The sequence below is a fragment of the Octodon degus genome, unplaced genomic scaffold (assembly GCF_000260255.1).
Source record: "Octodon degus isolate 3935 unplaced genomic scaffold, OctDeg1.0 scaffold00024, whole genome shotgun sequence".
NCBI lineage: Eukaryota > Metazoa > Chordata > Mammalia > Rodentia > Octodontidae > Octodon > Octodon degus.
This window is the reverse complement of record NW_004524600.1, coordinates 12,384,634-12,393,788: the sequence shown is the minus strand read 5'-3', so window position 1 is coordinate 12,393,788 and position 9,155 is coordinate 12,384,634. Positions and strand designations below refer to the sequence as shown.

At 46.8% G+C, this 9,155-nt stretch overlaps 1 protein-coding gene across 1 annotated transcript in view; it reads right to left on the bottom strand.

The window, feature by feature from the left end:
• The window catches only part of Ccdc28a (coiled-coil domain containing 28A), a 39,538-nt gene that overhangs the window by 25,990 nt on the left and 4,393 nt on the right, over window positions 1-9,155 (bottom strand). The window contains exon 3 of the mRNA XM_023712202.1: window positions 6,854-6,888. Coding sequence (XP_023567970.1) covers window positions 6,854-6,888 — 35 coding nt within the window. The remainder of the gene's footprint in view (window positions 1-6,853; window positions 6,889-9,155) is intronic.

The window sequence follows — 9,155 nt, the reverse complement described above, 5'->3', positions numbered from 1 at the left end:
GCCATGTTCATTAAATCTCTAAAACCTCTGCTTTCAGGTAAAAAATGAGCCTTCCTTTTTCTCTTCTAAATTGGCTGAGACCTCTTCCCTGTTTCTTTCAACAGAAATTCAGGTAATCTAGAAACCTGTGCTCAGGGCCTGAGCAGAACAAAGGAACCACCCAGTCAGGTCAAGCCAGCTGTCTGTGAGTATGCAAAAGCAGAGCTAAAGTTAATAGATAACAAGCCCCATCCTCCTACCTAGAACCCTGAACTTTTAGACATTTACTGTCTTCTCAGTAGCTCGCTGGAGCCCTGGGGAGCTCTACCCTTCTCTCTAAGGAGTCCTAAGGAGCCACAGTGTGGCATAGGGTAAGGAGAGTTCTTGACAGGGACAGTGAAGGGCCCAGTGCCACTTCTCTAGAGACGTCTGGTAGTGTTGCGTCTCATGGGACTACTGAGGACTCCACAGGTCTGTGTCCTTCTGCATGGGAGGCCATCTGAGGGACCCAGGGCCTGGTCTCTCTCTCCACAGGCCCCTGAGGCCTGGGAAACACCCTGCAGATCATAAAGACCTCTCTAGTAGGCTGTGTACTTGAACACAGAATAATCCCCCCCAATCTGAAAAAGAACAGCTTATTTTTTCTACTTATCTTCAGTACTGTTTTGGCCCCATATAAACTAGGAAACTGAGAGATGGCTAGAGAATGGTAGTGTAAATTGTGATCCTATTCTTCAGTTAGATTTTTTTTTTTTGCAACAGGCAAGGAAAGTGGTATGGAATCCCTACGTTCAGGCTTTTATGGCTCTCTCTCTGCTAATGCCTAAGGTCCTGGCCCCACAGCTCACCCGTTCCCTGGAGGTGATGAGCCTCTCCTGCCCTTTTAATGAAAACTACCAACTCAGTGGTCTCCTCAACCTCCTTATAGCCCTTAAGCCAATAATCCAGTCATAGCCCTGAAGACTCCAGGCCTCTACCAGAGGCCCCCTCCTCATGCTCCTCAGACAGCCTTCAGCTCACAGGACTCCCTTGGAGCATATCCAGCTCTTCCAGCTCACAGCTCATCCCAAGAGAGGCACCAGGGGTAGAGGCGAATACTCCAGTCTGGGCTTCTTCTTCAATGGCGTATACCCAGCAAGGCAAAATACAGGGAAGGCAATTTTCAGAAGGTCCTAATAGGACTGCAGACAGGCTCTGATTCTGACCTTCCTTTTGACCTGTCACGGTGAGATGCCCAGATAAGTCTTCACCATTTGCTGAACTCCAGGCCCCTATGGCTCAACTGCAGTACACAACCTTTTCTGTGTTCACCAGCTGGGATCCAGATGAAGATAAAAGAAGTGCTGAGAAAAAGGCCACAGTCATGGCTGCCATGATTGGCAACTGTTTACACCCAGCAAAGTCAAGTGAGGGGAAAAGCCAAGGCCCGTCAGGGACAGCGTTCCCACTTTAAACATAAGGAAACTAGACAGGGGGCATGCGACTGTACCAGGCCACCACCCAGGCCCAGCTGTGTGTGTCAGACAGCCCATTCAGGGACCGACTGGTCTGTTCCCACAGAGGGGAAAGGCCAACGAAAACCCTCACTTTCTGCTCTGAAGTAGAGACCAGGTGGGGCCTGGTCTTACGTGCAATGGGAAAGCCTGCTCCAGATGCACAGCCATAGCTGGGCTTGAAAAGCACCCTGGTCTGAGCATCTTTACCTCTCTGGTCAGGTCAATTAGAAGGTCAGATGGTGAACCACAAGTACTTTTTAGTTATTAAGTTTATTGGTATATTTTAGGTATACATGATGATCACATTCATCACTCAACCATGAGTTTTAACTGTCGAAGTATCTTCCGTACTAGCCAAAGTGGGGGCAATTCTCAAATTCCAGCAAAGGCCAAAGCTGATTTTACCGAACGGGTCTATGTTGGGCATCCATGACCTTCAGGCAGATCCTGCCCGATGGCATAATGCAATATTTGGGAGGGCAAATTCAGTGACGCCAGTGGTTATAAAACCGAAAGATCCCAGCCAATTTTTCAAACAAAAACAATAGTGAATCAAAGAAGAGTACTGTACGGTGCCCAGCCTCTCCCAGGCAGGTTTCTCAAGCACCCTCAGTGCCCTGCCAGTCCCCTGCATTACCCCCAGGCTCCCTGCAGTGAAGTGTTCAGGAGAAGGCAAAAAGGTACAAGACCCATCCATTAACCGTGCTCTAATCCTCAGGCACAGCCTGGTGGGTGAGGCAGAAGCAGGAACTTCTACAACTCCCACAGGCAGTCTATCTTCCCAGGCAGGTTGCTGTCACTCACTGCAGGGGACACAGAAAAGACATGTCTAAAGTCTTTGGGAAACCAAAAAGCTGACAAAGGCAAGAAGGGCAGCCTTAGTCCCTCAAGGCTCTAGCCTTGGCCCTAGTTCTGGTGACCCAGTAAGAGCAGGCCACAGCCCCGGGAAGATAACTGGGCCTCAGGTAAAGGGGAATGGGGGGTGGTATGTAGAAAACAAACTTCCTCAAGGAAGATGGTGGAGAAAAACTAAACCGTCTCCATGATTCTTCCACAGGAGAAGAGACGCTACATGGAAAAGGAGAAGAGATGCTACATGGAAAAATGGTCTCTCAGGAGCAGTGTGAAGAAGAAGTGAGGACGACCCCCGGGCCGCCCAAAGCTGCACGCCGCTGCATCTCGTGTCTAGCGCCTGTGACCTGCCACCATCGCCACCATGCCCAAGAGAAAGGCCGAAGGGGATGCTAAAGGTGATAAAGCCAAGGTGAAGGATGAACCACAGAGATCTGCAAGGTTGTCTGCTAAACCAGCTCCTCCAAAGCCATAGCCCAAGCCTAAAAAGGCGCCAGCAAAGAAGGGAGAGAAGGAGCCCAAAGGGAAAAAGGGAAAAGCTGATGCCAGCAGGGATGGGAATAACCCTGCAGAAAATGGAGATGCCAAAGCAGACCAGGCACAAGAAGCTGAAGGTGCTGGAGATGCCAAGTGAAGTGTGTGCATTTTTGATAACTGTACTTCTGGTGACTGTACAGTTTGAAATACTATTTTTTATCAAGTTTTATAAAAATGCAGAATTTTGTTTTACTTTTTTTTTAAGCTATGTTGTTAGCACACAGAACACTTCATTGTTGTTTTGGGGGGAAGGAGCATATGTCAGTAGTACAATGTCTCCCAAGCTGGATTGATGTGGGGAAGGTGCCTTTCCCTGCTGGTTTTGAGAGACTTCCTCTTGGCTCCCAGGAGGAGGGATTCCCTGATGTTACACATGTGGCCACTTTGGCATAAACGCCTTGTGGTATGGGACAGCTCCCAGTTCATTTTATGTCCTCCTTTCCTCTGCCATCAGCATAGGCTTAACTCCCTTAAGCCCAGAGACCTATTGGGATCTAATTCCCAAAAGTGATGTTACCAGTGTGTCAGGCAATCTGGACTTGCCAGTAATGTTGAGGTGGTGTCCCACAAGAACAATTGATTTCTTTTTTCTAGATTGTGGATCTTCAGATTGATGATTCTGCCATTTTCATTTCCCGAAAGTCAGGGTCGGCTTGTGAAAAGTTGTTAAACAACATGCTAAATGTGAAATGTCAACCCTCACTCTAAACTTTCCCTACTTCAGAGCCTCAAATGCAGACTTCATTGGATTTTATAGTGGCTTTCTGATTTTTGGTAGTCCATCCAAGGGAGTTTGAAAGTTGTCGTATACTGTTAAAGATTGTGTGCCCATGTCCTGCCTGAAATACCATGATTGTTTATGAAAAGTATCTTTAATAAAGCCGGATACAGTTTGGCTTGGAAAAAAAAAAATGGTCTCTCAAATTTTCACAGGGCTAGGACTAGTGGTTACCGCCTGACAGGCCTTTGAATCTGTACAGAGGACCGGGCACACTGGGGGACCAGCAAGTGGACTTCACCCACATGCCACCATGTGGGGCTTTAAACAAATACTGATTCACCTGACCAAGAGCAACGGGCGATCCGACTACATGGGAACAAAGTCTCGCTAGCTCCCAGCCTAGGGGAACCACCTAGTGTCCAGGCTGTACCATGTGCTCACTGAACTTGCGAAGAGGGGACTCCTGCAGACCAATGAAAGCCAAAAATGGCAGTGCCCCTTTTCAGCCATCCTCACCACCCCCATGGCAGTAGAGGTCACTGACAATTTCCCACCAGCCCCAGCCAGCTGTCGGAAGAGCAAGACATCCAAAGGAAGAAAGTGACTCTGTGCACCTCTGAAAGACCTAAGAATCTGCTTCAAAAACCACGACTCCAGTACTGCTCCGGGTGTAGCCAAGGGGTCACTACTCAGCCACCTCAGCTACCACTGCTTACATGGACACCCACCCTGGGATGCCTGCTTTTAATTATATTCATAGCACAGGTAATGTAGCTAGGGAGTCAGCTCTCGGGTCCTTGGTAATTTATCTAAAGTTTGTCTGCCATGCTTTGCCCTGCACGAGAAGCATGACGATAAACCTTAATGTCCCCAATTGCTGCATGTGTCACAGTCCACCTCTGTAGATGTGCAGGACACCTTCTGGCCTCTCCTGCTCACATCTGGGCTCTACATCGCCCACCTCACAGTAGCCACTCAAGGCTTCAGACAGCGATCCAAGATGGAGGACAGCCCCAGATGCTGGCACACTCACCCAGCCTTCTCCCACGAGCAGGCAGCTAACCATGGCCTCACACATAGGCGCTGACTCCTGGCTGTCTCCTGACAGGTTTTTTCCCACCCAGCCAGAGCCACCGCTGCCCAAGGCAGATGGAGTGAACGTAATCTCCAGTAGCAGGGCCTGTACCTCCTACCAACCAGAGGGAAGTAGCCACAGAAAGACAGAGACTGCCACACACTCATCATCCATAAGGAATGAAGGGTTTCATGTCCCAGGCAGAAATGAGGCCAGAGATTAGGGAGTGGACAGTAGACTACCAAGGTGGACAACATCACAGTGTGACCTGTTGGTTGTGGACAGCCTGGGCACACGACCCCAATCCCTGCACCTGAGACCAACTAGAGAATGCTATCTTCAGCCAGGTGTGGTGGTGCACACCTGTACACTGAGCACTTGGGAGGCTGAGGCAGGAGGATGAGGTAGCCTGGGCTACAAAATGATTTCAAGGTCAGCTTATTTAAAAAAACAAAAACAAGGAAGGAAGGGAGGGAGGAAGGGAAGGAGTAGAGGAGAAGAAAAAGAAAGGAAAGAAAGAAAAAGGCAGACAGGAAATGCTATCTCCAATTCTTCTGGAGTGAGATCAAACAGGTTTTTGACAAGACACCTTGATCTGACATCACAAGGGGTGATACAATACGAGCTGTAAAGCTCGTGGCCACCATATTCTTTTAGTAGCCCACTCTGAATTCTGCAGAGCATATTTTTCTCCTACTTTTAATTGGCCTGCACGTATACTGTTGAGCATGTTTCTTTTCCTACTTAATAAATGCAAAACCTCACCACCTTTTTTGCACAGTTTGCCCAATTCTTTGCTCTCGACACAAGGACCTGGTAAGAATCTCCATCCTCATGTCTGGGCATGGCTTCTCGGCCCCTTTTCCTCCTTACAAGGCAGCCAAGCCATTTCTACAAAGTACAATCAGGGGCCTGTGCGATGGCTCAGAGATCTAAAGCACCTGCTTAGGCAAGCACAGGGACCACAATTAGAACCAGCACCACATGCCGCGCCAACCCTACCCCCAGGGTGGGCTGAGCCGACCACACACAAAAAGATAATAATAATAAAATAAATAAATAAAATCAGATCTTATAACTTAATTTAAATCCTTCAATAGCTTTACACAGGCTGCTGGACAAAGTCTGGTATGCTTGAGCTCTACCTTCCTTTGTCTACCCTTTAATGCTCACTCTTTAGTTTGCTAGAAACTCAAGAGGCCGGGGAGATGGCTCAGTAGCATAAGCACTTGGCTGGCAAGCACAAGGGCCTGAGTTCAATCCCTGTTCCTCCAAAAAAAAAAAAAAAAAAGGAACTTTCTCAGAAATTCACCATATTCTTGCATGTCAATTTCATTTTTGCAATTTTCATCTTTACATCCTTCCACTTCTTCCAGCGGGAATGGCATCTTCCCAGGCCATTTCCCACACACCCTTCAAGTCTCAGTTTAATGCTTTTCTCAGGGAGGCATTTTGGAACCAGTACACTAATTAGCACTTATTATACACATTTGTCATCTACCAGGCTCTCACACGTTTGAGCACTGTACTATGCACATTATAAGAACAGAGAGCCCAGTTCGCACAGTTCAAGGCCAGCCAGGAATATGATGCATGCCTATATCCTCAGCTACTGAGGAGGCTGAGGCAGGATGATTTCGAATTGGAGGCTAGCCTGAGCCACCTACCAAGATCCTGTCTCAAAATTCAAAGGGCTGGGGATACAGCTCAGAGTGATGCCCCAGGCTCACTCCCTAATACTAGGAGGGGAGGCTTAAGAAGCAAGTAGAAGTTAAACAGGTCAAACAGGGCATCTTTATATCCCAATGCATACTGCACACCTCAATCCCGCCCTCCCCGCACAAGTTCAGCGCTCAACGCTTTTTTACATAATGTTGAACAGGCATCTCCTGCATGGACAACTATATTCACTCTAAGAAGATAAACAGGATACACATATGACCAAGGACAGGATGAAGCACAAGAAAAACTAACCCTTAACAAGCAATTTAGAATTTGTAGGCTGCTGACAGCAAAGCATTGTCTGCATTTTCTGTGCATGGTATTAAATCACATCATCCAGCACTTTGGTTTCAAGAGTGTGGACCAAGACTCAGTATCCTTGACCTCACCCATGAGCCTAGGAAACAGAGTGCCAGATCCTAACCTCCAGAACACCAGGGAGTACCTGGGAAGCTGATCAGAAATGCTCACCTGGGGCTGGGGAGACGGCTGGGTGGTCTAAGCACCTGCGGGTGATAGGTTTTCAATGCATCACAGCAGAGAAACAGGCAGAAGGAAAAAGGGAAAGGGGCTTTATTATCTTTGAGAGCAAGGAGAGAATATGGGGAAGATGAGGGATTCTCTGGAGTTGAATAAAGGGCGGCTGAGGCTTTTCTGGCCTTTTGCCAGGGCTGGAGATTGAGGGGGAATGTTTATTTAATTTTTTTTTTAATGTTTGTGTGTGCGCGCGTGTCTGTGTGTGTGTGCGTGTGTGTGGCCAGCTCAGCCCACCACAGGGCAGGGCTGGCTGGCATGTGGTGCTGGGGGATTGAACCACAGTCCCTCTGCTTTGCTAAGCTTGTTCTAAGTAGGTGCTTTAGACCACTGAGCCATCTCACCAGCCCAGGGATGTTTAGATATACCTGAGGAGCTGACTGGGGTCTTCCTGGAGGCAGCAGGAAAGGTGAAAAGAAACTGCACCCTGGGCAAAGTTGGAGATGGGGGGAGGTGGTCTTGGGGAAGATAAGCTGTTGTTTTAAGGGCTTCAGCCATATTAGATGACCACTATAATAATTCAGCGATTCATACTAGGGCCAGAACCTATCAGCAAGGACCTGGGTTTGATCCCTGTTACCACATGCTGTATCAGCCCTGGAATCCCAGGCATGCCATGGCGACCACCGAAACTGGACATGGTAGTGCATGCCTGTAATCCCAGAACTGGGGAAGCTGAGACAGGAAGGTCACTATGACTCTGAGCTGCGTAGAGAGACCCTGTAGCCAATAAATAAATAAACAAACAGATACTTTAAACAACAACAAAAAAAAGCAATGCTCATCTGAAGCCTCATCCAAGACTGAATGATTTGAGAATCTGCATTCCAAAAAGATCCCCAAGAAATCCGTACTCACATTAAAACAGGAAATAAACCATCATTTACTGTACGGTTTCAATATAGCAAATATACTTATTTCCTTTCAAATACGGAAGTTCAACCCAAGTAAGGGTTTTACACCCACTCATCATCTAATAACCCTCAAATAAACAAATGAAAACCAAAGATAAAATCCGGTTTATTCCTTCTCCCCTGCTTCTGATTGTCACACCGTCTCACCTTTTGTTAAAACGACTCAGTAACAAAAACCACGCGTGATGAAATTACAGTATGTGTAGCTGCCACTGTAAACACTGTCAGGCATATAATGATGATCAATGTGGTTCCTGCCCAAACAAACTTTACATTCTAGAAGAAGACATACGAATAAAATTACCAGGTTTAAAAAAAAAAACTGAGTAATCTTAGGAGTAATCCTAGGAGGTGAAGCAGGATTGCCAGTTCAGTTTGAGTTTTATTAAAAAATAACAAAAGGGCTAGAGCAGTGGTGATAAACCTTCTAGAGCTGTCAATGATAAGCAGCCTGCAGCAGCACGTATGCCATAGGGTCACCACTACAGTGACCTCAGTGCAATCCCCTGTATGAGATGGATACAATTGTCATCAAGAACTTAAAGTAGTAAGTACCTTTAAAGCTTTTTTGGCTTTGTTTTTCTACCAACTATAATTTAATTAAAAATCTGATTCAACTGTTCCAAGAGGAAAACTTGCTTTCTGATAATTTTTCAGGGGAAACATGACTCTTTTTGTTTGTTTTAATGCATAACTGGGGATTGAACTCAGGCCCTTGTGCTTGCCAGGGAATCACTTATTCTACTGAGCCATCTCCCCGGCCCCCAACACAACTCTTGCTTTCCAAGACAAGATGAAGACCTTTCTAAGAAGTTGCCGCGGGGCTGGGGATGCAGCTAGTGGTCCTGACTGCTGAGCCTGTGTAGGGCTCTGAGTTCAGCAAAAAAAAAGTTGACTACTATTAAGCATTTAATAGTACTTTAATGTGAAAATAGGAAAGACAAAATTTACCTTTTTAACTTTGGTCGCTGTGAAGTTGACTGTGCTGCAGGATTTGAAAACCCTGTGCTTTTACTGACTGGAATGGCGTTCTTTTTGGCATTAACAACCTGAGTAGGGTGGGCACTAAAAGACTTAGGACTCCTCCTCTTCACTTTCCGCTCCTCCATTGTCCTGAGTTCCCTGCCGCGCTGAGGGCAGCCTCTTAACACCTGCATGAAAAAACACAACAATCACATACGTGTGCTATAATATGGAAAGTGAAAGCAAAGACCCATTCCACAAAATGAAAGAGGGTCAAGAATTTCAGAGGTCATCCAAGAAAGGCAGAAGAACTCCTTAAGCTTAGTTGTTTAGTAGACGCTTTCAAATATCATTTTCTTCAC